This window comes from Hyperoodon ampullatus (assembly GCF_949752795.1).
Source record: "Hyperoodon ampullatus genome assembly, chromosome: 6".
In the NCBI taxonomy this organism is placed as follows: domain Eukaryota; kingdom Metazoa; phylum Chordata; class Mammalia; order Artiodactyla; family Ziphiidae; genus Hyperoodon; species Hyperoodon ampullatus.
The window spans coordinates 22,111,670-22,139,554 of record NC_136919.1 but is presented as its reverse complement, the minus strand read 5'-3'; the positions used below and the strand labels follow the sequence as shown (position 1 = coordinate 22,139,554).

General features: G+C 38.7%; 1 protein-coding gene across 1 annotated transcript in view; it reads right to left on the bottom strand.

Annotated features, from left to right (window-relative positions):
• Positions 1 to 25,924, bottom strand: part of RECK (reversion inducing cysteine rich protein with kazal motifs) — a gene marked incomplete at both ends in the record, with an annotated part of 76,164 nt that extends 50,240 nt beyond the window's left edge. Inside the window, 6 exons of the mRNA XM_079705920.1 lie at positions 5,498 to 5,545; positions 7,351 to 7,436; positions 9,990 to 10,026; positions 10,944 to 11,018; positions 16,065 to 16,123; positions 25,825 to 25,924. Of these exons, the coding sequence (XP_079562046.1) occupies positions 5,498 to 5,545; positions 7,351 to 7,436; positions 9,990 to 10,026; positions 10,944 to 11,018; positions 16,065 to 16,123; positions 25,825 to 25,924 (405 nt within the window). The remainder of the gene's footprint in view (positions 1 to 5,497; positions 5,546 to 7,350; positions 7,437 to 9,989; positions 10,027 to 10,943; positions 11,019 to 16,064; positions 16,124 to 25,824) is intronic.
• Between the last annotated feature and the right edge of the window lie 1,961 nt (positions 25,925 to 27,885).

The following is a 27,885-nucleotide window of genomic DNA, read 5'->3' as shown; positions in this document are numbered from 1 at the left end:
TAAATATGCACCAAACACTGGAATCCACGGGTACCACAAAGTGTGTGGTAAGCTACCATTTGTGTACAGAAGGGTAGAAGAGGACTATATATACATATTTACTTTTATGTGCATAAAATATCTCTGGTGACCTTAGGAACTGGGTGGCTGTGGTATAAGAGGTAGGAAAGAGACTTTTTATTGTATACTGTTTAGAATTTTGAACATGTGAATATTCAAAAAATAAAATTTAACACATACCTGCACTCTTCTCTTATGCATTTAGCTGTGTGTTGATAGGATAGTGCTGACAGAACCGAGCCTGGCACTCACAAGGCTGACCATCTTTGTTTTTGTGGTTCTTAGAGCCTCTTTTTAATATCTTCAGAGTCTTAATTTTATCTCGGCATTCTCAGAGAACCAGAGCCCCAGGACAGAACATTATTTTAGTTTTCTTTAGCAACAGTTTAGTTTAAAACTTAAATGGATTAAGCTTAAAAAAAAAAAAAAGCAAATCCTCACAAAAATATCTCCTACTGACTTTCCTTCATAGTTTCTCAACTTCCTTAAAGAAATAACATCAAATAACTGGACTGAAGAAAGCTACGAAGAAAGGAGAGAATTGAAAATCACATTTCTGAAAACAATATAAAGAAAAGCGTAGAGAAGGATCTGTGAAAGAAGGAACAAAACAGTAAAAGCACAAAAGTCTGAGGACAAATTTGGAACACTGTATTTCAGTGGCTCATGCAGCAAATGGAAAGGTATATATATTTATGCCCATTATGTTAGAGAATGGCAGGTAAGGTGTGACATAAAGGTATGAAATGGGTTTATGAACCTGAAACTAAAATTTGTCTCATCATGTTACAGACACTGCCAGGTCTCTGGAAATACACCAGCCTCATATCATCTTGATGTCTGTCCTGACATTCAAGAAAATCACCATCAACAACCAATTTTTGTTTTTAACCACCGTCTTGGTGGCTAGAAGAAAATGTTTTCAGCCAGCTGTAGACAAAGACTATGCAAAAAGTATTACACTAGATGTCTCACACCTCATGGAAAACATGATTAAGTTTTTACTTTAGTTCTAATCAGCCAATTTGCCCTAGTATGGCTAAACTAGTATGGCTCTAGTTTATATCCAGCATTTGTTCTGATTGTTGGTGCCTGTCATTCCAGTTGTTTAATATTTTAAATATCACCCCTGGTCTAGTATCATACATCCACGAGTGCATGTGGCCTGATAAATACTTCTAGATGGGCCAAGACCAAGCCTGTGAAAATGCATGGCTAACCTAGAACCAAGCACGCCCATGACACTTGAACACATCTGTGATGGAGTTATCAAGCCACTGGTTGATTCTGATAGCTCTAACCAAATGTGTGTGTGATTCTGAAAGAAGTATTCTCAATTTCTAAAGGAAGTACTCTTTCATTATGAGTCAGAATAAGAGAACTGCAAAGATGGGAGAAGAGCCAAATCTCCTGTCCATTGCAGAAATACCCTCCACAATGTATTTATCCAGTAAGTCTTTGCTTTGAACACTTTCACTAATAAGAATTTCTCTTTTTCTTGGAGTATCTCAATCTAATATTCTCATTGAATGTCAGATCAGTATATGGCTCCTTCTCTTTCCGTTCCCTAAAAACGATTTTCAAAATCAGCTTTCTATTTTTTTCTATATTTTTTCTTTCATAGAGCTTTCTTTCACTCTCAATGTTCAAGGGTTACTTCATGGTTGTCTTTGGGCATGATCTCTCATCTTTAGTCTGGTATTCCTAACTACCTCTGAGATATGGGTTTTTACACTTAAAAAGACCTAACAATATACTTCAATTTCTTTAAAATCCCTTCCCAATGTATATGCTATCTTTGCTGTGTATTTTCTCTCTTTTTTTAAACTCAATAATAAATTATTACTGTTTTATACAACCTGTGTGTGTTTTAACTTAGTCACTTTGTATTTTTATTGTTCTCATTTTCCTTTGCATCTCAAATAATTATAGATATTTTAGAACTTCCTTTAAAGAAGGATTTCTAGCAAGGGTCCAGTACTGGCAATTCTCTGTTTTTGTCGTCTGGAAATACCTTAATTTTGCCTTCTTTCTTGAAAAATATTTTCGCTGGATATGATAGTTATTTTCTCTCAGAACAGTTTAGGTATCATTCCACTGTTCCTGGCTTCCTCTATTGCTACTGAAAAATCAGCTGTTGACCTCCTTTGAAGACAATGTCTTTTTTTCCTGACTGCTTTTAAGACCTGTGGCTATGAGGTATGTCTGTAACGTATGGATTTTTTAAAAAATCCTGCTGGGGATTTCTTGGGCTTCTTTAAACACTGCCTCTGTCCCATATTCTTTCTTCTTCTTTGAGTATTCCAATTAGAATACTTCCTCTATCCTCCATGTCCCTTAAACTCTCTTTCAGTCTATCCTACGCTGCTTTTCCATATAACTTCTTTAGTCCTATCTTCCAATTCACTAATTGTTTTTTATATTTCCCTGAACATCATCTCCTATATTCAATCCTTTATAACAAATCCTGAATGATGGACTCTACCTTCAAATCTCTGATTTATTCCCAAATACTCGATTCTATTGCTATCATCCTAGTTGTGGGCCTTATTTGTTTTTAGCTAAGTTAGAGGAATTTGGGGGATCTAAAACTTAGCCTGCACATACCTAAGACTTGAAGCTTTCTAAAATACTGGACTTTTATTTGTTTTGTTGGTCTCCTATCACAGAATCTTTATCATCTCCCTCTACTTAATAATGGGCTGAGCCCCAAAATATCATTTTTCCAGGATCTGGTCCCACTTTGCCTATCCAAGCAGATTCTCAGCCCAAAATAGGCCTATCTTCTTTTTTACCTCCCACCTCAGTCATGTGCATTTTTGCTAACATGCTGTTGATCCAGTCTTCTAACCCAAATTATACCAATCCTTTCAGGCCTCTCTTTTGCAAAGTTTTCCCTGTTAACTCCCAACATGCTCAGTCTGCTTTCCAATTTCCTTGAGTTCTTGCACGTTCAGTACATATTTTAACTATCTTGACTCAGGTATAATTCTTTAGTATTTGAAGTTGAGCTATACGTAGCTTAACCATAATTCTAACCTAGGTCTGACTCCAAAGTTTGTTTTCTTTCTTTTTTAAGATAATTTTATTTTATTTATATATTTTTGGACATGCTGTGCAGCTATGAGGGATCTTAGCTCCCCGACCAGGAAACGAACCCATGCCCCCTGCAGTGGAAGCGTGGAGTCCTAACCACTGGACCGCCAGGGAATTCCCGAAAGTTTGTTTTCTTTCTAATATAATAAAACTGCCTCTCACTATTCAATAAATATTTGTTTATTTGCATAAAAAAGAAACCAGATACTATAAAATCAGACATAAAATCCTTTACATTTCACTAGTTTATCTTAGCTTGGTTGGAACAAACAATCTTAAATGGCATAAAAATTTTAAACTTTATTCATGTAAGTAAATTTCTCAGGAAATCCCCTCAAAGGGGATTCTGCAGCAGCTTATCAGTAAAGATAAACATTAGCTCCTTCAAATATAACCGCTCATTCTCTGAATCTCTAGTCAAACTACACAACACCATCCTTCAGGGTAAATGTTATTAACCCCTAAAGTTGTAAGCCTAAAGGAATAGCTTACACATCTGGAAGTTCACTTCCAGGGACCACTCCAGTGTTAAGGAAAAGGTACCAAAAGCCTAGTTTTATAAATTATTCTGATGTTGATAAGCAACTAATCCAGTTAAAATAGGTTGCACTACGCCAATGTTACGCAATTCACTTTATAACAAATAGCCATTATGTCTAGACTAGACTTTAACAATTCAGTGAGAGTGACTGTTATTTGGGGCTTATAATGCAGAAACTTCTTTCTGTGTTAAAGTGCTCTTGCCTCTCTTTTTATTTTTAAATAACATAAAAAATCAAATTGAATCTTGAGTTATCTTGAATAATTTGTACAGTCAGTTTTATATATATATAAAACACACATATATATAAAAAACACATGTATACTTTACATATATATATTACATATATATTTTTTACGTTTATATATATGCGAAAGAACCTTCTTGGCATGTATATTTTTGGAAGATAGTTGCTTAACTCTAGGCCAGATAGGGGAGGATAGACTGGAAAAGGTAAACTACTCTTAGTATTTCTCTCATAGGACAGTGTTTATCTCTCTTACCTTTCCTGTCCCGTCCTTCATCAACACATACTGGCAGACTTCCTAGGGCAATGCAGAAATCCAGACAAGAGAAGGAAGCACACTAAAATAATGGAGGACAGGCTACAGGAGATGGACAGTGTCAGACATCATGTGGGAGAAAAGAAGGAATTATCACAGTTAGCCACTTTGTTTAAGGGAAACTAAAACTAGTTATTTCAAAGGTAGAGAGATAAGAAAAAAAAGAAAGATCTTTTACTTCTTTGTAGAAAGGCTCTTTTCAATAAGAACAGAGAAGAGTTGCAGTTAATTTGGAAATTTGTCTTCAGAGAAACAGATATAACTTAGCAATAGTACAAAGGAACAAAAGATAAATAAGATTTTTCCAATTCCAAAATATTAATCGAGAGATATAATTACAGGCTTTGAGAAAAGAAAAAAAAATCAGAACTATAATCTAGAAGCAGTTAAGAGAGTTGTTCTACCTTTCTTCTCCAAGAGAATACAGACTATTAAAAGCAATAGGAATCTCAATGTTTATACATACAAATGATGAATGAGGCATATGTGCTTAAGTATGCTTAATTACACGGTCTTACACTATAAAAAATAATAATATTGTCATACTTAACAATGAAGTTCTAGGAACTGAACAAAGTAGTCCCAGTGAGGAGCTTTATCACATTAGGGACAATTTTTTGCACATATTTGCCTGGTGTGAAATACCTCCTCTACCTCTGCCCCTCCTCAACCTGTGTCCCCCTGTCCCCCCCACGCCCAATCTAGATACCACAGTGCTTGAAACACCACCATTGGGAGACAAGAGTCCTTTAGATTTAATACAGCCTTTGTAATTTGGTATGTACCTTTCCCCCCCAAATGTAAGATGCTAGGAAAGTCTGAAGCTACTCACACTAGCAATGTGATTTTGTTTCTTCCAATTAGAGGTAGTTGATATAAAGGTGGATACCTGGATGGATCAAGGTATAGGAAGAGGGGCAAAAGAGGATATGGAACCTAAGAAAAACTATTTTACAACCTTGGATACAACCAGTTGCTTTATTATGAAAACATTATAGGTTAAATCCTCTGTATATGTGATTTAGGCATGTCTTTCAAATTAACGTTTAATTTCAACAAGTTAATTAAAATTATAACATTTCTAAAAAAGGTAAAGGACATTTTTCTCAATGCCATATTTTCTGTAAAGTAAAAGGCAATTTATTTAACAATGAATTCATTTTTAAAATTTGAGTGATTTTATCAATTCTGATAACATCTAATTAGTCTATCCAAATTTGTTAAATAAAATGCATACCTCATATTCTTTTCTGCAAACTCTGGAAATATCATTTTTTGAAGATGCCTAAAAAATAACAAATTTCTGCATTAATTTATTTAATCCACATTAAACAAACATTAGCTCCAGATATGCTAGAATTTCACTCTAACTTTTATGGCTTTAATCTCACATAATGACACAGTCCTTTTGTTATTTCAGAAACTAGATAACTTTGAAGGAAATGTAAATCAGAGAACTTTTTTTTTAAAGCTGAATTCCATTCTGTAGCACGTTTTCTTGTGAAGCTCTGAAGCTCTGCTGCAGTGAATTTTCTTGTGAAGCTTTGCTAGGGCATTTATAGTTTGCTTTTTCTTTAACTCTTCATGTTTTAAGTTCCCATATGAGCCAAGATCCATATATAACAGAGGAGACAACTAAAGAGGGAAAGGCGGGGCTTCCCTGGTGGCGCAGTGGTTGAGAGTCCGCCTGCCGATGCAGGGGACACGGGTTCGTGCCCCGGTCCGGGAAGATCCCACATGCCGCGGAGCGGCTGGGCCCGTGAGCCATGGCTGCTGGGCCTGCGCGTCCGGAGTCTGTGCTCCGCAACGGGAGAGGCCACAACAATGAGAGGCCCACGTACCACCAAAAAAAAAAAAAAAAAAAAAAAAAAAAAGAGGGAAAGGCAATGCCAGGCAATTAATAAGTTATTTTTATGTAATTTTCTTAACAAGTTTATGTAGAAGATATTATTCCTTCTACAGATGAGGAAACTGACACACAGAAAAACAGAAAGTTATTTACTACATTTAAGTATACACTTTCTATAAAAAACAAGCCAAAACAAATCTGCTGAGGGGTGGCTGTTCTTCCACATGATGATAATCCTCATTTAGAGACGTGGTTCCAGGGCCATGGACTCTGGTTCCTTGTTCTATTTCTTCCTGTTCTATCACCTAGGCTCATGCAATTCTGAATAGACCAGCTGATGAGGACAAGGAAAGCAAGAAGCAGAATGGACTGGTAACTATTCTGTGGCCCACTAGATGTACTATAGATCAAATGCTCTACAACTCAGTTTCATCTCAATGCCTGGAGGAGAACAGCAGATAGCTAGGCTATGTGCTGCCCAAAGAGTGTGGCTCAGTGGTCTGTATGAAAGCGAAGGCATCACCATGTCTCATATACTCCTGTCTAGAGACCAGTCACTAGAAGGAGAAAATAAGAGAAGGCTTTCCAGTTTAGTTTTAGGGACACTTAAATTTCCCAGTTTTCCATACTCCCACCATTTGGAGTATGAGGAGCCAGGAGACCAGTTTTTCCACAGCACTCTGAGGAACCACTATGAAAATATACACAGTGAGGAAGAGTTCAGGGGTCTAACTTGAATTGGACCTGAGATATATCAAATCAAAGAGAAGTCATAATTCACTGTAGGAGTCATGCTCACCTTAGGAGCAGAGAAGGTATAAAAGAACATACTCAGAGTAAACCTATGATGAAAGACAGAGGGAAGATGAAAGCAAAATAAGCCAACTGTGTCAACTGCTCTCATCCAAGCATGCCTGAAATTTACACGACCATTTGGAGTCATTCAGCACAGACTAAGCATGACCATAGGCAGAATACAAAAGGCCTTGATTCCTATAATATTCTTTCTTTGTGTGGAAGAGAGAAGTTAAGAAAGAATAAGAGAAGGCTGAGGGTCTTACATGCAGCAGCCATAACTGAAAAAGCAGCATGTCTAAAAGGAAATGGTCCATGTAAGAAATGCTAAATTTGCAGCTTTTATGGGTCACCTCTCCAAAGATATGAGGTAGGTTAGGTCCAAGACACAGCCAAAACTGAAACTCTACTCCACGCTGCTTAAGAGCCTGATTGCCAAGTGTTACCTGCTTGCATGCCTGTCGACACTCCAAGGTAATAGCCAGTTCACAGCAGCCTAAGCCAACCCAGCCATCAGACTTCTTAAACACACCTTAAAAACAAAATGTTCAAATGTTTTGGTCATAAGTAGTGACAAACACAAACAGAGTGCCAAACTGGTTCATGGATACCACTACAAGTCAAAGCAGGTGTCCATAAGAAAGCTAGCTTAGATAGCAGGGTCTCAAAGTATGAAGCCCCTCCTCCCACCCTTACTCTCAATGCTATCAGTCTTCTCAGGGTCCCTCACAGCATAATTACCAGGTCCTTTGTTTTTTTCCCTCTTCTCCCTGCCCACCCTAAACTCTCTTTAGCTCATTCTCACTCTTAGGTAAACAGAATCTCTAGAGGACATACAGGCTAAGGAAAGCAATGAGAGGCTTTCTTCACCTTTGGACTATGAACCAGAAGAGGAAAGGATTCCAATTTAACTTAGTAAGCCAACAAATAAAAAAGGGCATGAGTATTATTGTATTCCAACATTCAAAACATTAAATAGCTAGAATAGCATAAAACACACGATGCTGTTTAAAAACTGATACTTAGTAAACAGACAGGAACATCTCCTGTGAGCCATGACTGACTTTGATGGGTACACTTTATTGTGGGGCAAAATGACTATTCTGGTTCAATTTATGCATAGCTCTATTTCTCCAACCAAATTACAGTGATACCAAAAGGTGATAAAATTACAAAGTGTTCTAATGCAATTTTCAGATCCCTTTTTGCAATAATAAATGTCAATGAATAACTCCTAAGATAAAATTAGGAGATATAAGTAATAATTATGAAAAAAGAAAAGATTCACTTGTAGGAATGCTGCAAATTCCTTCTTATCTCTAAGAAATGCTTTATGCTGCTTCCATATAATACATAGATCTGCAAATCCACATGTACATTAGATTATTATTTCCATTTTTAAAAAATGTCAGGGATTCAAGGCAATATGTAACATAGTTCTCTACACAAAACTAAGACCTAATATAATAAATAGAAGTATTCTGCTAAAAAACAAACCAAACAAAAGCAAACAAATGGCCCATGGACAGACAAAGCTCTCAAAATATAATCATAAACCATCCCAATGGTTAAAACTGGCTAAAAATCCTGCATATCATAAGCTTCTATAACCCTACATGTTTTAATGATATAAGGGGCAACAGACTCCCATCTAGTCCCATTGCCTAGGATAGTTAGTTTCCTCTCAATCTTTGTTGCTTGCTATTCAGAATCACTCATATTCTAGAAAGAACTTTGAATGGAATCAATGTAGGTCATAAACTCTGTGAACTTGTATACCATAATGCATTTTACTGCTGTTTTCACATATCCAGTGCCTCTTAGAAAATATTAAATTATTCAACAAGCATTTACATTCACTGAACCCCTATTATGTACAAGGCACTTTATTAGGTATTTTGTGGGCTATTAGATAGATAAATATATGATTTATCCCTTTATGAAGATTACAATTTGGTAGGAACAATACACACATATATATAATTGCAGACACTAGGGAGAGGGAGAACTGGGAGAACAAGCAAGGACGTGGGCAATTCTAGGAAGCAAATAGTCCAATTTGTTTGAAATGAAAACTTCAAACAGTGTGAGAGCCTTCAGAATTCAGAGAAACATAAGATATACTCCCTTTTTTTCAAGGCACTGGCTTTAACCAGGACTGGAAAATGAGCTTTAATCCTAGGAGACCATGAATGCCAGGCTAGGGAGTTTGGCCTTTATTCCGATGGAAGTGGATATCCCCGGAGGGATTTTTTTTTGAAAGGGGTGGGGAGGACAGCTATGGTGTACTGAAACACCAGTTACAAGGTTATTGCAATAATCTACCCCAAAGGTGTAATCATAAAGGCTTGAACTAGGAATAGTGAGGATAGACGCAAGATTTTACAAGAAGAGAGTCAATGAGCTAAAAAGAAAAAGCTATCAGAGATAATGACTTGAGGGCTTCCAGTCTAGAGTGTCACTCACAAGAGAAAGCAGTTATGAGTTTCGTTTTGAATTGGCACTTCAGATGCCACCTGGATGCATAGATCCAGGTAAAGACGTCTAGAGGTCATGAGCAATGACTTGGACTTGAAAGTTATCTTCCCAGAGCTGATTAGATAACAGTTCTGGGAAGGAATGTGGTTACCAGGGTGAATGTGGAGAGAGAAGGGAAGAGGACCACACACAGAAATAACTGTGGCAGTTATGGGGGGGACGGTGTGTGGGGGAGGTGGGGATAAGAGAGGGCAAAGTCACAAGGCCAAGGTGAAGTCACAAGGAGGGAGTGGTCAATCATATCAAGTGTCACAGGGAAGTCAAAGAGAATAAGTACTGAGAAAAAGCCATAAGATCTAGGAACCAAGAGATCCTGGTGATCTTTCAAAGACCAGTTTCAATAGAATGGTAGAAGTGGAGTCAAGAGTACCATTAAGGACTGAGTGAATGAGAATTAATTATACATTTGAAAATTTGGGTGCCTACAGGAAGGAGAGGATAGAAATTCAAGGGTAAACATTAGGTTACAGGACTATGACACAGATTTTACAATCACAAAATAAGTTTTAAAAAATAAAGCGCTAAATGTTGCAGTTCTATTGCTTACCTGGCAAAGATGAATTCATACAACTCCAAATGTCAACCTAAAATTGTAATCACCAAAAGACTTTTATGTAGATAACCAGTTTCTAAATATGAAAATTTCTACAGAAATTATGTATAGCTAATTTGATTATGTTTGTGTCTATACAATCAATGATCTAGAACTATATGAGTATCAACCAGCTATTCAGGGAAGAAAAAATAGAACTGAGATGTAAAAATGCTGCTTGCTGTTTTCCCATCTTCCCATCTGAGAGTACTAAGGACAAATATGGTTACTCAGGATGCTTACTGGGATAACTGTTTCCAAGCACAGAGATAAAAGTACCTGTTGAGTGACTAAAGGAAAATATGTCAGTCAGAACTGTTTGATCATCAACCTTCCCCCCCATTTAACCCAAGCTACCTTATCTAAGGAGGCTCCCTCATGCCAGCTCAGACTTTCTTAGCCTGGCTCATGAGTATCCCAAATGTTGAGGATGGCCCACGCATTAGAGGCATTTTAAGTTACATGATTCAGACAGGCATGCAATGTATCTATAATATACCAGAAAATGGGAAGACAGAAGTAATGAGAAGTCACACATTTTCCCTTACCCCAAATCCAACTTTTTAAAAATCAAAATATGTGTAAGACTTAGTTATTATGGTTTTCATAAAATTGTCAAAATATGATAATAAGTAAAATTCCCAATTCCAGATAAACTATTATAATGAAATTTAAAGACTGGAATATATCATATACCTACATCATAGGTATAAAATAAACAATGAAAGATGAAAAACAATATTCTATCTAGCAATTTGTGTGAAGATCTTTTTAAAGTACCTAGTTAAATCTAACATTTTACTTTGACCACAAACCCCAATCACACTGAAAAATTTGCTAAATCTAAAGTAACTCATTAGAGTGCTTCATTAGACAAAAGCTTCCATAGTTCAGTTAAATAAGACCTACCATTGTTTCAGGGCAATAATCTGGGGCTCGCTGCAACAGATGTTTTAGTCGGGATTCACTTTTTGAGGAGAATATCTATTTGACAAAAAAAAAAAAAAAAAAAAAGTTTTGTGGCATTTTTTCAACAAGAAAATAGAGGAGGTAAACTTATTATCCTCTAGATTTATGAATTGTCTAGAATATTTTCCAATTTCCCTTTATAAACGGAAAACCTTTGGAAAGATCTAAATTAAGGTGAGGTAGTATTTCTTGAAAGGTTGGTTAGCTTGGCAAATAATCAACAAAATCTAAATACGGCAAGTCTAATGATCAAAAATGGAGAAAACCAGGCTGTTAACCTGCTAGGGTATAGGGGAGGAAAAAAAAAAAACAGAAAAGGAAGAAAAAACAATACATTTATTCTAAACTGTCCTACAAACTGCTTTTAGTCAGCTGACCACAATGAAAAATAGACTATACCATACCCTTTATATTGGTGAAGAACAACTTTGTGAACAGCATTGTAGCAAAAACTTCTCCACAGAATTCCATAAAATAGAGAAAAAGCCATCTTTTAAATAAAGCTGCTAAGGGGTTGACAAGTTCACTCATCAGGCTAGTTGGCTCACTTCCAAATACAACTTTAATTAATGCAATTGTAATTTAATGTCTCTGTAAATTTAAATCATTACATATATTACTACCTGCAAATAGTCAAGATTGTAAAGTCTATGAATGCTAACGACAATGAAAAAGGATTTATCTCCAGTTAGTTTTTCTTTTTTTTGTGACGCGGGCCTCTCACTGTTGTGGCCTCTCCTGTTGCGGAGCACAGGCTCCGGATGCGCAGGCTCAGCGGCCATGGACCACGGGCCCAGACGCTCTGCGGCATGTGGGATCCTCCCGAACCGGGGCACGAACCCACATCCCCTGCATCGGCAGGCGGACTCTCAACCACTGCGCCACCAGGGAAGCCCTCCAGTTAGTTTTAACAGCCATTTTTCTCCCAAACCACAAACTATAATTAATAAATGAAGAGAGCTAGAATATCACCATTTTGCAACTCCTAGTGAATTAATGCACTGAGGCAATTATTAACAATGGCTGCTAACATTACAAAGAGACAACCAGACACAATACTATTTATGAGTAAGACTTGCCAAACAAAACAAAAACAAAACCTAACCTGAATTTGATCAAGCCTCTGGTTCTACCCCATAAGGTAGCTGCCAGCCATGCGTGGCTATTTAAATTTAAACTTAAATCAATGAAAATGAAATAAAATTTAAAATTCAGTTCCTCAGTCTCTTGAAGCACATTTCAAGTGTTAACTGTGCACACAGAGCTAGCACTTTCCCTACTGGATCATACAGATATAAAATACTTTGATCACTGAAGAAAATTCTATTGGGAAGCTCTGCTCTTAAACTACCTACCAATTACAGAAATACAGAGGAAAGAGGAACACATTAAATGATATCATAGGGCTACAAACAGCACGATTCAGACTGTGGGAAACTCCATAGGATAAATGACCAGATTTATCCATTAAATAAACTGCAAGGAGAAAGCCATATTAAAAGATCTTTAAAAAACAATTGCAATGCTTATATCTCACTTGGATCCTGATTCAAACTTATGAAATGAAACTTATTAAACAGTTAATAAATTTGAAAAATAACTAGATATTTGAGTATTACATTTTTAAAGAAGTGGTAATGGTAATATGGTTATTTTTTAAGCGAATACTTATAATTTATAGATACAGACTGAAAATTTATGAAGCAAATGATATGACAACTGGGATTTGTTTCAATATAAATTTGCCTCAATATAATGCGCGTGGAGAGGGGGGAGTAGATGGGAGTGTAAATGAAACACAACTGGCCTTGACTTAACAATGAGAAAGCTGAATATGGGAGTTTACTGTATTTCTCTTTACTTTTGTATATATTTGAAAATTGCCATCATAAAAAGATTAAAAAGAAGAAGGAAAAGAAAAAGAAAGGGGAAAAGACAACAACGAAAGGCAAGAAAGAATAAAAAAACGTCAGGAAGAAAGGAAGGGAGGGAGGGAGGAAGGGAGAGAAGGAGGGAAGGAGGAAGCACATCACATTTGCAGTGGAATTGGAAGAAGCAGAGTTTTGAGTTAGGCACTATTCTAAGCACTGGGGGATTCAGCACAAACAAAGCAAACAAAAGTCCCTGTTCTAGAATATCTCCTCTAAAAGTCTTCTTTTTAAAACTGAGGGACTTTTCTCAGATCTCAAACTTCTTGAATTATATGGCATCTGACACCTTATTGTGCTATTATAAAACATCAGTCCTGACTTCTTATCTAAATTCAAATTCTAAAAGTTTTAACTCCAAATCTCCAACTGTCTTCACACAGTGGTTTTCACTGATAATTCAGCAACTCATCCCCCCACCATCTTTTTCCTAACTTTCCACAGCCATCAAGGGCACTAGTATTCACTCCAACTCAAAACCTAAATAGCAGCAGAACACCACCCTTTCTTCATTTCCTACTGGTTGAAGAAATAATGATTCCTCACTCCTGGTAATTCCTTTCATTTTCAGTGAGCTCTACCAGTTTTAGCACCCTGGCCTCCCTCACTTCTCCTGTGATTGCGATGACTGACTCATCTGACTGCCGAGTTTGGCAGGGGAAAGTGAACATATATAACCCAACCCTTACCTCTCCTCCTCTGGGAGTAAGTCTAATTCTGTAGTTTAGTGTGTACCTGGAGATAAATGCTACATTCAGCATCTGTGTAACTAGTAATAAAAGTAATATTGGGGGTTTTACCTGCCTTACTCCTTTGCCTTATTTCTCAATTAGTTAAGAACTTGGTCAGGGAAGAATGTTTTTTTTTAATTAGGATGACTACAGTATTCACTTAATATGCTAAATTATAGAATTTCTAGCATTTCATATTTTAAGAAATTAGACCTTGCCTGTTGCAGGTGCCTCATAAAAATCATTTACCCTATGGAACCTTAGTGGAAAAAACAAGAGGAAACAAAGCAAAAAGTCAGGAAAGCAGTGCTTCCAAAAGTAGAAGAGCTACTTTAAAAGCTCCCTTATGGTGAAACCATCAAGAGGCCATTTTTGCTTTCAAAAGCTATTGTTCTGGCAGTAAACTTGCAGAAAACCTAATCTGCTATAGTGTTTTGACATGAATTCTCTAGCAGCTATTTATTTTTATTATTATTATTTTTAATAAATTTATTTATTTATTTGTTTGTTTTGGCTGTGTTGGGTCTCCATTGCTGCGCGTGGGCTTTCTCTGCTTGTGGCGAGCGGGGGCTACTCTTCGGTGCGGTGCACAAGCTTCTCATTGTGGTGGCTTTTCTTGTTGCGGAGCGCGGGCTCTAGGCACGTGGGCTTCAGTAGTTGTGGCATGTGGGCTCAGTAGTTGTGGCTCACGGCTCTAGAGCATAGGCTCAGTAGTTGTGGCACACGGTCTTAGTTGCTCTGTGGCATGTGGGATCTTCCTGGACCAAGGCTCGAACCCGTGTCCCCTGCATTGGCAGGCGGATTCTTAACCACTGTGCCACCAGGGAAGACCCTCTAGCAGCTATTTAGATGAGCTGTTTTGTTTTATACTTAGAGTATCTTGCAAAATCTTTCTAAATTCATAATACTGTTTGAGAGAAGTTTTAATCCCAGTTAGGTAGTGCTCTCATTTTTAAGAAGTAACAAAATCCAGGTTATTACTTGAAAACTCCTCAAAAGATGACTGAGGTCGTTAATTCTCAAGTGGTAAGGCTAGAACTACACAATCAAGATGATGAAAGAAAGGTAAGACACAAACAGCTACTGTCTCAGTGGAACTTGCCTAAAAAGGCTCAAGCAGAAAAATTCAAAACTACAGAAAAGTTTCCAAAATAGTACAATGAACACCAACAGTCTTCATCTAGATTCACCCATTACTAACATTTGCAACATTTGCTTTAACTTTCTTTACATATACACATTATTACTATTACTTTGATGAAACATTTAGAATTCATTACAGACATGATCATTCCTAAATCCCAGCACATATCTCTTAAGAACAAGAACACCGTCCTAGCTAACCACAATATAATCATCAAATTCAGATCACAGCACTGGTACAATATTATTACATTATGTATGTATGTACGTATGTATTTATTTATGGCTGTGTTGGGTCTTCATTGCTACGTGCGGGCTTTCTCTAGTTGTGGCGAGCAGGGGTTACTCTTCATTGCGGTGTGCGGGCTTCTTGTTGCGGTGGCTTCCCTTTGTTGCGGAGCACGAGCTCTAGGAGCGCAGGCTTCAGTAGTTGTGGCGCACAGGCTCAGCAGTTGTGGCTCACGGGCTCTAGAGCGCAGGCTCAGTAGTTGTGGCGCACGGGCTTAGCTGCTCCATGGCATGTGGGATCTTCCTGGACCAGGGCTTGAACCCGTGTTCCCTGCATTGGCAGGTGGATTCTTAACCACTGTACCACCAGGGAAGTCCCTACAGTACATATTTAAATTTTACCAATTTATCTCAATCATGTCCTCTATAGCAATCTTTTTTGTTTTTATTCCAGGACCCAATCCAGGATTATGCACTAGCATTTAGTTGTCATGTCTCTTTAGTTTCCTTTAATCTAGAAGCTTCTTAGCCTTTGTTTTTTGTTGTTGTTTTTTTTTGTGGTATGCGGGCCTCTCACTGTTGTGGCCTCTCCCATTGTGGAGTACAGGCTCCGGATGTGCAGGCTCAGCGGCCATGGCTCACGGGCCCAGCCGCTCCGCGGCATGTGGGATCTTCCTGGACCGTGGCACAAACCTGCGTCCCCTGCCTCGGCAGGCAGACTCTCAACCACTGCGCCACCAGGGAAGCCCAGCCTTTGTTTTTATAACACTGATACCTCTGAAGGGTACAGGCAGTTGTTTTGAGGAATATCCCTCAATCTGGGTTTGCCCTATTGTTTCCTCATGATTCAGGTTATGTATTTTGGGCAAGAATCCTACTTAAGATACTGTGCTCCATCATGTCAGCAGACACACGTTAATTTGTTCCATTATTGGTGATGTGAACTCTGAACACTTGTTTTAAGTGCTGCCCAGATTTCTCCAAAACAATTATACTAAATAATATCTTCTACAATTATTATGTAAGCTTACCTGCTCACATACATCACGGCACATTTGGTTATCCTTTGAATGGTTACAACACAGTGCACCTAGGGAGAAAAAATAAACACTTGATGTTACCTATTGTTAAATAAACATGATGACTAAGCTAAGCCAGATGGTTACACAAACCATTTATTCAACAATTATTACTATTACTATCCATTTTAACTCAACAAACCTTTGCTGAGTACCTATTTCAAGTCAAGGACGGTGCTGGAGAACATGGTTTTTGCCTTCAAGAAGCTTACAACCTAATAGGGGAGACTGTCATTTAGTAATAGCTACTAGGTACTGTGTACTTTCTACATGCCAGAATTTTACTGCTTGCTTTATGTATTATCTCATTCAACCCTCACAATTACCCTATGGGCTATATTCTATTATTATACCTATAATGTAAGGTTAAATGATAAAAAGATAGTGAATTTTGTTTTGGACATGTTACATGTAAGCCTCCATTATCTCAGTGAAGTAGAGATTAGGTCTGAAAACAAAAAGGATTGAGATGGTGTTGGGCTCGAGGTGAGGATGTAGAGGTCTTGAACAGCCATGGTAGAGAATAAAGGAGGCAACTATAAATGTTTCTCAAACTTCTGTTCTATGAAACACTGTTTCATGAATTGTTAATATCTATCCCTCAAGAGAAAATGTTTCATGTTCAAATAAATTGGGAAACAAAGGATTAAAAAATTAAAGAGAATTCTTTTCTGTAGGATTTTATGAAGACTTTAATATGTTAATATGCATCATTAACCTCCTAAAAAGGGATCTAAGTAGACAGATTTCTCAGAGCACAGAATACTTTTTTTCATGCCACGTATTAACATTTCAGAATGCCAATTTGAGAAACACCAGAGAAAAGGAAAAATTTGCCAAGCAGCATTATGGGCCCAGAGAATTAATAAATTGGTGATAGAGATAATCAGCAGGGGCATGTTACTATTCTAGAGTGATGTTGACTGGAAAAAAAAGATACAACTACATTGATCAGTGCCTGTTTAGACTGCTAAGTCAAAAGAGACAAGGACATAAAAATATTATATTTCAGGCAGCTAGATCAAATACAATGGTTATATATATATATATATATATATATATATATATATATATATATGCAACATAATCTCTTTAAATGAAATCTATATAATTTCAGTATATGTGAAAGCAGAGCTTTTTTGATTGAAGGTAGGATTAGTATTGGGGAGAAATGAATGAATAAAAAAGGTCCTCTTTAGCTCTTACCAACAATTCTTTAAGTTCAAAACTGATCACTGTTAATCCGTAAAACAGTGACAGGGTATATGCTATTACTGTGATATATAGTGATATTATAGTGATATTATATCACTATAGTTTAGTTTCATAAAAGACTATTGTGGGGCTGGCTTTCTAATACTATGTGGGAAAAGCTGTCTTAAAGTTCTAAACATTTGGCTTTAAAATTCTGAAAAACATATAGAAATTCCATTAAGTTTCCGAAGTTAAAAAAATTCCTTGTTTATAGGCTGTAGTTGCTTTCTTAGAAGCTACTAACTGGAGGGAGGGCCCAATCACTCATGAGACTTTCTCACAACACCCCTTCTCCTCTGCCATGCCACACCATGCCAACCCCCTCTTCTAAGATTCTGTTATGTCCCCAGCCTCATTAGAATGGAGAGGACAGGCAGGAAAAAAAGGGGGGGAGACTCCTGTGTGATACTGATGTGCTCTTTTGAAGTGCTTAAGTTGTTGCCACTTTCTACTATCCTCCAACACAAAGGTCACACGAGGGCAGAAAATCCAGCTGATCAAGAGCAAAGATAGCTCAGGATAACATATGGTCCCAATAAGCACAGGCTTAGCAAAAAGTAAACAGTCAGGCAGACAAGAGTCTGACTTGGGCCTAAGGATTTTTGGAAAAAAGTTTCTTGGAGCAAAGGTCTATTTAGAACAGAAACATAAAACATGTCATAATTAAAACTCCAATAACAATGAAAGGTTTTATTAAAAATATAAAGGCCTGTTTTTTTCCTATTTAATGGTGAAGGTCAAGTTTATAGTGGAGTGACCACCAAAGTTAAAATTTTAAAATAATTCATTATTTCATTAAGAAACCCCAAAATTTGGAAAATAAGAAGAAACATGACCTAATATTCCCACTGTCCTGCCAGAACGTGTGTTGACATTTTGACATATTTCCTTCTAGTCTTTCCAAAAGCCTTCTGAAATTTCTGACAAAATGGGATTAAAGAGAGCAGCCTGAAGTCTTCTGGCAATAATGCCCTTCCCCCTCCCAACCAAGCATTCCTCTGTAATAGTACATTTCCTCCCTTGAGAGGACTGCCACCCTCCTAGAACAGGCTAGGGGACCTACACTCCATCACATTTTCCACACTTCATTTTTAACCTTAGTCATCGTTATATTAGTACACATTTTTCTTCCTTTGAAACAACAAAAACTTACTAGAATCTTAAACACTGCATATTTTTTAAGAAATAAATATCTACAAATAGACATCAAGTCATATGCCTTCATTAAGAATGAGGGCAAAGGATTCAAACGCAATTAGTGTGGCAATTAAAGGTCTCTGTCTTTTTTAGAGCTTTTAAAATGGATTAATTGGGTCATTGAACTATTAGAGTGCAAAAAAACTCTCCAAAGCCTAATTTTTTATACAAGAGAAGACAGTGAATTCTAGAAATGTTTGGTTTTTATAATTTGATTCTAACCTAATTTCTAGTTCTTCAAGAATAATTTACAACTCTGGTTATTTTCATAAAATGGAACTGAACAGATAAAGGTAAATTAGTTCAAAATAACACTTGATATTGACAGGATGAAAATAAATAGCACAGGTGTTATCCTTATTAGAGACATAAGGAAGAGCGTCATATTTTGCATTCTTATTCTAAAAGTCTGTAATTATAAAATTAATAAAAACCAAAAACTGATTACTAAAGGCCATGTATATTGGGTTTAAGAAGGTATTAATGTAACCTAGAAATATGCGAGTAGAATCATCCAATAATTAGAAACATCAAGGTTTGTCTGCTGGTTTGGACCACATGTCTACTAAAGATAGGCAAGTAAGCAGGAAGCACATGCTCCAGCCACAAGGGAAAAATGCAACTTCTAAGACCAACCAGCATTTAAAAAAAACAAATACACACCCTAATCTAAAGCTAAAATATTCACAGAATTATAGGATTTTTGAAGTTAAAAGAGATTTTGCCACAGAAGCCTCCCAAAAGCTGTAATTCAATTTGGTTAATGAAAAGCCAGTCTTGTTTTCTTTTCTAAAGAAAATAAAGATTCCTTCTAATTAATGTATTCCTAGAGAATTACTAGAACAGAATATATATATCCTGCACTATTGAAGGGGAAAAAACTAAATCCAAGCTGATAGCGGGAAACAGTCATTTCAAATAAAAAAGATACGTTAATTTTAAAAATCTCATCTTACTTTTAATCAAATTTTTATTTCTAAAACAGCCTGGAAATTGACAATCACTTTAAAAACATTTAAATGACAACTGCAACTTTAACTTATAAATGCATTCTTACAATTGTCACATTTATCCCTTTAATGATATATATATATTTGTGTATATACATAGAATATATCATCAGCCAAGGAAGAGCCAAACAATAAAATGATTATTTATATACCCACCACCTGGATTCAACACTGCTAACATCTTGTCATACCGCTTTATTTATCTAGACAGATGGATATCCTTCTCCATTGCTTGCCTCATATTGCACTGCTACAACAGCCAATTATGCTCATTCTCTTCTATTATCAATGAGTGCCAGATTAATTTTTTAAATAGACCGAACTTTCATGATGTCACTCTTCTAATCTAAGGGCCTACAATGGCTTCCTGCTATTCCAGTTCTAAATTTTCCAAGTCATCTTCTTACCTCCCTTTCCCTGATCTTCTATTACTTTTTAACAAGGAAAGCCTACATTTACCTTGAACACAGCCTTCTGCCTGAAATGCTTAGTGCCCTCTTTCCTGCTGACATAAATCCTAAACATCTTTCAAGGCTGAAATCCCATGTCAACTCTTAGTAAGCCTTTCTTCTCCAACAGCTCCAGGCCATGTTGGTTTTTTGGTTATTTAATGTCCTACTTATTCCAGTCAGAACTGGAAGCTTTAACACTTAACTCTAATAATTTCATGTGTATACTAATGGTATCTCCAGATTGAACGGAAACTTCTTGTACCAATTTAGCACACTGCTCAGCTTGAAAATTTTTATTTATTCATTGGTTAATAAGTAATAATTTCCTATTTATACAATGCCTTTTTAATAAGAAAAATAAGTACAAAAAGTTTATTTCTCCCACTATATCACTGCCATACCATATTTCACACGGTGACCAAGCCATGATTTAGCAAACATCATATGAGTTTTTGACCCAGGTCAGAAGATAAGCTGGACCCAATCATATGCACAGGCACAGAGGTATACAGCCAGTTGGTGGTGGGCTCTGCAACTATAAGGTCAAGATGAGCTGGGGCTGAGGAAGTTTTATGGTGTGCAGAAACCATGAGTAAAAGGAGGAAGCTGGTTGGTGGAGAGTGGGAAATGCAAGAGATGTACAGAGAGACTCTATGAGAGGTAGAGAGAGACTGTCTCTAAAAGTAGTCTTGGTTGCTGGCAGCTTTCCAGTTCCCACAGCAGTTCCTGAGGTTGTGCTGTGCTCAATTTCCTATGCTTGGATTTCCATGTGTTCCCTGTTAGATGCTATATAACTAGCTCCCTAATCCTGAGCAACCTTGGTTTCTGTTCTTTTGGGGGTCAGAAGAGCCTTAACACATTATCATTCATCATTATGAAACAACTAAAGCAAATGACTCCTCAGATCCTCCCTGCAGATGCTAATAGCCAGTACTCTCAGATAATTCCCTTTTCCATTCTATGCCATAGGACACACATCTGTAAAACAAGGGATCTGAAAGTATTAATGTCTGGCTCCCAATGGTATAGTCCATGGTCAAAATGTTTCTCTTAATACTTTTCTTGAAGTCTTCTTCATGTAATCTATGTGCTCTACAGCATCCATTACTTGACTAAATCACATTTTTCCTCAAATAATTCAGATTTAGAATATAAATGGATATGTACTAATATAACCACATAAATATTAGCAGTGTAGATATTATACACTTTTTGGTGATATTTAATGTCTGATGGTCTCACTAAACCTTAAACCCCATGAAAGCAGAGACCATGTCTGTTTTTGCTTACCACATTATACACCTAGTGCCTATCACAGTGTCTGGCACTATTAACCCCTTAACAAATATTTGCTGAATGGAATACTTACAGGCATGAAATTAAGTTTAGAAAGCAATGGACCAAGGGGAGTTATTCCTAATATCCATCTTAAACACATACAAAAATGGAAATTTTGATTCTCTTCCTGACTCACCTGCCAACCCTCCAACTTGGTCCTCTCCATTTTCTCAACCTCAGTAAATAGCATTATTTTTCACTAAGTTGCTCAAGGTAAAAATCTATAAATAATCTTTACTGCCTCCTTCCCTCACTTCCCACATGCAATCCAACAGCAATATATCTTGAATCTCTCCTCTTCTATCTCCACCACCACTCTACTGTAAGACATTATCTCCTGCTTCGACTACTAAATGGGCTTCTAGTAGCTCTGCTTTTACTCCTACCCTATTTTTCATTCAGCAGCCCGCGTGATCTAAAATAGAAATCAAAGCACTTATCTCTTACTTAAAAGTCCATTGGTTTTTATTTGCATATAGAATAAAATCCACAGTCCTTACGTGGCTTTTTGCAAGGCCCAGCACCATCTAGCCCTGGTTTACTCTCCTTCTCACTATGTTGCAACCATACTGACCTTCTGTTCTTTCTTGCCTTAGGGCCTATGTACTTCCTGGTCTCCACCCTGGCCTTTTCTAAGGACAGCACCTTCGGTCTTCAGATTTCAGTTCAGAATCTTACCTTCTCAAAGAAGCCATTCTTGTCATCACTATGTTAAGAACCACTCCCCTCTATGCCAGGGGTCCCCAACCCCTGGCCATGGACTGGTGGCCCGTTCGAACGGCCCTGTTAGGAACCGGGCCGCACAGCAGGAGGTGAGTGGAGCTCGAGTGAGTGAAGCTTCAACAGCTGCTCTCCCACTGCTAGCATTACTGAGCGAACCATCCCCCTCCCCCTGCCCCCCACCCCGTGGAAAAACTGTCTTCCATGAAACCGGTCCCTGGTGCCAAAAAGGTTGGGGACTGTTGCTCTACGCTACCATCTATGTGTTTCCTTCACAGCATATTTATTCCTACCAGAAATCATTTTATTTAACGTTTATTGTCTGTCTCCCCTCTGCTAGAATGTAAGCCCCTTGAGAGCAGCAACCCTGCACCTAGAACAGTGCCTGACATATAGTAAACATGCAAATATTTTTTGAATAAACAAACCCCTGTAGTATCTGTTTTGCTCTTTTAAAAAAACACATAATATATAAAAACCACCTCCTTGATATTGTCCCACTTTCTTCCAGAAGTGGCATATGGTGAAAAGTATGATTAATGAAAGACTGTTTAAATCTACGGATATAAGATAGAAACTTTTAGTAGCACACCAGAATAAACTGTCATATCTGGTCTATCACCAATTCTAGCTCTTTGTACAGTGTGGGCCAAGATAGTTCTTAGGGAAGAGAATCTGCTTCTTATTACATTCCTCCAGATAGGCGGTTGCTTTTTCTAACTTAAAATTCATTACATTCTTTTTCAGGATTCTAGGCTGACTATTACATAATTTCTTAAATGTCAATTTATTGAAACCTAGCCCTTAATGTTACATCTTTCTCTCTTTTGTACTATTAGAAAATATCTTAAATAGAAACAAAGCTAATATCAGGTGCCACGACACACAGATCCTGAGACTGCAGCATAGGGTTCCATCCCATCCTCCAAAGGGAACACTAGAGGTGCTGGGGAGGAGAGCTGGGGGTGTTGAGGAGACCAGAAAGTACACCGGATAGGAAGTGTGGCATTACTCCAATGAGGAGGGTGTGGCCAAACTTCACAGGAGATAATAATAATTGAGCAAGTCAAATGATTCCTTCCCTCACCACCTCTCCCCCAACCGGAACAAAAATCTCCAAGTCAGAACGGATGAGACTTGTGTAACGCTTTATACCAGAGGAGCCAGGAGTACCCAACTTTGGAAGGGGTAAGGAGATGGGAAAGAAGACTGTCTGAGCAGGAATATAAGTCAGGCCTTCAATGAAATACAATTTAATATTGTGTTCTTAATTTTTGTTTAGGATTGAAGAACGTTTTCCACAGTTTATACAAATCCACAGTAGAAGCCTTTGTCCATTGTATTACTCAATGTCCTTTACGTAAGGAACCAAGCAATATATGCCTAAGAATTTAGTACAAGGGACAAATCTCACTTTTACATCAAACTTGGAATTTTTCTTCTTATCAAACAATGCAAACTCTATATTGTCATGGACTTTTTGAATTGGTAGGGCCTTTAGAAATCATCTAGCCCAGAACTTTCTAAAGTGTGCATTAGGTGTTATGAAGAAAAAGAGAGTTCTTTAAGCAAACAACTTTCTTTCCTTCTTTGCATAATAATTTTATTGACATATAAATCATGTTAAATTAATAAAACAAGGAGGCCATTAGACTGAGGCAGCTTCAATGCCTCAGTAGCCTACCTAAGCAAACCAATACTTAAGCCTATAGTGCCCCAAGGTTAAGAAATCAGAACCCTAAGGACAATCAATCACAAACAGCCACCTGGACTTTCCCAAATAAGGCACCTGCTCAAGCTATAACCAATCGAATATTTCCTTGCTTTGTTTCCACCTCTTCTATAAAAGTCCTTCCCCTAGCTCCTGTTACTTCCCATTTGGCACTGCCCAATTCAAATCAATTTTTGCTCAAATAAACTCTTAACATTTTAATATGCCTCAGTCTATCTTTTAACAATCATATACCACAAAATTCATCCTTTTGAAGTGCACAATTCAGTTGTTTTTAGTACATTTACAGAACTGTGCTCACCACTTTCCAATTCTGAACATTTTCATCACCCTAAAAGAAACCCCATACCCATCAGCAGTCAGTTCCCCATTTCTCTATTCTCCCAGCAACAAGTTTCTTTACTACAGGAATACTTGCGAATTATTATGAATCTAACATGTTTCTGAATTTATAAGAGAGGGGTACAGTGTACAGTGTTTCCCAACCTTAAGAGCTAACATTTCAGTGCTTACTATATGCTATTCTAAATGCTATACATGTATTACCTCAATTCGCACAATAAAATCTATGAGAATTTCTGTATACAATAAATGTGGATATTAAAGCACAAAGAGACTAAAGCTAACTAATTTGTTCAAATATTCTTAACTATATTCTACCCTATCTCCCACAGAATTGACTAGTTGTAGAATAAGAATGGACGACTAATTTTCTAATGAACCATAACTTTGAAAGTGCTTTAGTTCAATTTCTTTGACTTAATGAGAAAAATGGGATCCAGAAAGGTAAGCTGATTTAGCCACGAATACACAGCATTCTCTCTCTCTCTCCTTTGATTTGTCTAATTGACAGCTTGTTAGAATCCAATTACAATTAATTAACCCCAGGTTCCTGACAATCCTCTCCCTTCTTTAAATACTCGACTTAAAAAACCCAAAAAACAACAAAAAAAAAACTTTAACATTGTAAGCTACCTTATAACCTTGAGACTGATTTTGCTCTTTCTAGGTGTCTCCCTGTAAGCAATGCACTTCTCCACCACTTTTGCATGTATAAATCCCAGCCATCTTTTAATATCTAGCGCAGTTGGGGCATCACTCAATTTTCTTCCTACCCTAGGTGGACATCATCCATCATCTCTCTCCCTCTGTGCACTCACAGCCCTTCATCTCCTCTGGACCCTTCTGCCTTGAATTCGAGGTGCTCATGTCTCGTTGCACCCCACCTCCTAGCCAGAGCTTCTGGAAAGCAGGAGATGGCAACAACTCCTAAAAGCCCAGCACGTGAGAGACACTCAATAAGCACTGAATAGCTTGCTATCCACTAGTGGTCTAATTCCTCTAGAGCAAGAACTAAACTTTCCTCAAGCCAGTCAGCCCCCAAAGAGACAGTTTACTGATTTTAAATCTGTCTCCTGCCAGAGCCCAGCGCTGTCTTGGACACACAGCATACCCACAGAGAACGGCAGCAGAATCGGATTTAGGAGGCTTGGACCTATTCTCTTCTGAGACTTCAGAAGTCAGGCAGGCTGCAGGGCCCATTAATGCTCGCTGCCCGAGGTCGGCCTTTCTGAACCGCGGGTCAAGGAACAAGCAACAATAACTGGCCAGGGCGGGGGTAAGGCGGCGGCACCTCAGAAATCCCATCCAACCCTCGCGACGATCCTGGGCAAAGGCATTTCACTCTCTTCGGACAGAGACCCGAGCCGGGAAAAGGGATAAGGGCTGAGCTGGGGGCCCCTGCTCGGTGGGTGACAGAATAAGGCCTCGAACCCGGGTCACCGCTCCCAGTTCAGCAGATCGGGGCGGGGAGAGCGAGCGTGGAGAGGGGTCCTGCTCGTCCCGCCTCAGCTCCTCCTGCAGCCTGCTGGGACCTCCGGACCCTGGGTCACCGGACTTGAGCCGGGTCTGGGGGTCGCCGGCACCCCCGCCCCCTGCCCCGCGCCATCTTGGAGCGCTGAGGCGGCCGCTCCGGACCGCCCCGAACCGCTGCTCCAGCAGTTACTCACCCGCACTGCCCGGGTCCAGGCCCCCTGCCACCTCCGTGACCCCCGCCACGGCCAGGAGAAGCAGTAGCGCGCCTCGCGGGGAGGCCCGGACCGTCGCCATGTCCGGGCCGGGGGGTCCGGAGCCGCGGGATGCTCGGACCCAGCCTGCCCGCCGCCGCAGCTCGCGGAGGCCCCACCCCGGCGGCCTGGGCCCTTGGTGATTGGCTGCGGCGCGCTGAAGCCCCGCCCCTCGGCCGCACAGACTTTCCAAAACCTGCTGGGGGCGGGAACCTGCCCGAGACCCGGGCTCTTTGTTAAGGCCCAGCTGTGTGTCGGCTTTTGCCGCTGAGTACCGCAGCCAGCGTTCTCCAAGAGGGGAGTCGGAGGATGTCAGAGCTGGAACTGCCCTTAGAACGCCTGGACCTCCCGAGGTTTGCAGATGTGGTCACTGAGGCTCAGAGAAGAGACCATCTGCTCCAGGTCACACTGCAAGTTCGCCTGAGAACTGGGGCATAAGCCAAGGCTGAACCAAAAGGACTTGTCCCTTTCACGTACCTTCAATGGTCTTAAAATCCTTTCTGCCAGACGCTGCCTCACACCCAAAGAAGGCGTGCCACCCAGGACAACTCCTGAAATTGGAGGGAATCTAACGCGGACACGGTCCCCTGACAAGGGCCCGAGGCCCGAATTCGCCACCAAAGCTCTTTGGCACGTGTAGCCTCAATGTGTCTTTGATGTTCTAGGAACCTATTCCTATCAGGAAAATGTGGGGAGAGGAAGGCTTGTATATCTAAATATGGAGAGCCTTGAATGTCAGGTTGGGTTTCGACTTTTAAGAGACAATTTGGAGGTGGGTCCCCACTCTACCCCTTATCCCCACAGCTCCTGTGGGGTATGTTTGAGAGGATTCACTTGCTATCAAATCGTTTTCCACCCCGGTCCCTCTCTCCCTCTCTTTTCCGTTTGTGAATTATGTTAATACCTTTTTCCGTTCCCCTTCCTTTTTACAAAAACATAACCACAGTTACATTTTAAAATACCTAATGTTAAATATCCAGTAAGTTTACATTTTCGTTATTGTCTCATAATTTCCTTTTACAGTTTTTCAAGTTCCAACCAATGTCCATATACTGAAGTTGGTTTGTATGTCTTTTAGGTCTCTATTCCCTCTCTTTTAGGTTTACAAAAGGAAAACATGAATAAGTTACAATAATCTTTCTAAAACATTTGCTGTGGCAACAATTCTCTTGCTTCTCTGAGAGGCCACCTCTTTACTTGTAAGATAGAATGATGTACAGTTATTCGACGTGGTGTCAGAGGTTCTCAGCATTTAGACCCAGTCACCTTTACCACTTCATCCCACCTTACTCCCCACTCCTCCCCAGGAGAGAAGAGTCAAAAATCCTAGAGTTGCACTAATATGGTAGCCACTAGCCACATGTGGCTGTTGAGTACTTGAGATGTGGCAAGCCCAAGTTGACATGTGCTGGAAACAGATTTGGAAGACTTAGTATGAAAACAAGAATGTAAAATGTTACTAACATTAATTTCACCTTTTTTTTTTAAAACTTGTTTTTGTTTTACATAGGCTTTATTTTTTAGAGCAGATTTAGGTTCACAGAAAAACTAAGCATAAGGTACAGAGGTTTCCCATATACCCCCTTTCTCAACATAACAACAATACGCACAGACTCCTCCACTATCAACGTCCCACACCACAGTGGTACATTTGTTGCAACTGATCAACCTGCACTGACACATCATTATCACCCAAAGTCCATAGTTTACCTTAGGGTTCATTCTTGGTGTTAACACATTCTGTGGGTTTGGACAAACGTATAACAACATGTAGCCACCGTTATTCTTTTTACTTTTTTAATGTGCCTTTTAGAAAACTTAAAATTACATATGTGGTTCACTCTGGCGTTTACATAGTTCTATTGTACAGTGCTGGTGTAATTATCTTTCATTCTAAACAAAGGTTAATGCTCAGAGGTCATCTTTAAAATGGCACTTAAAAAAAAATGTTACCGGGCTTCCCTGGTGGCGCAGTGGTTGAGGGTCCGCCTGCCGATGCAGGGG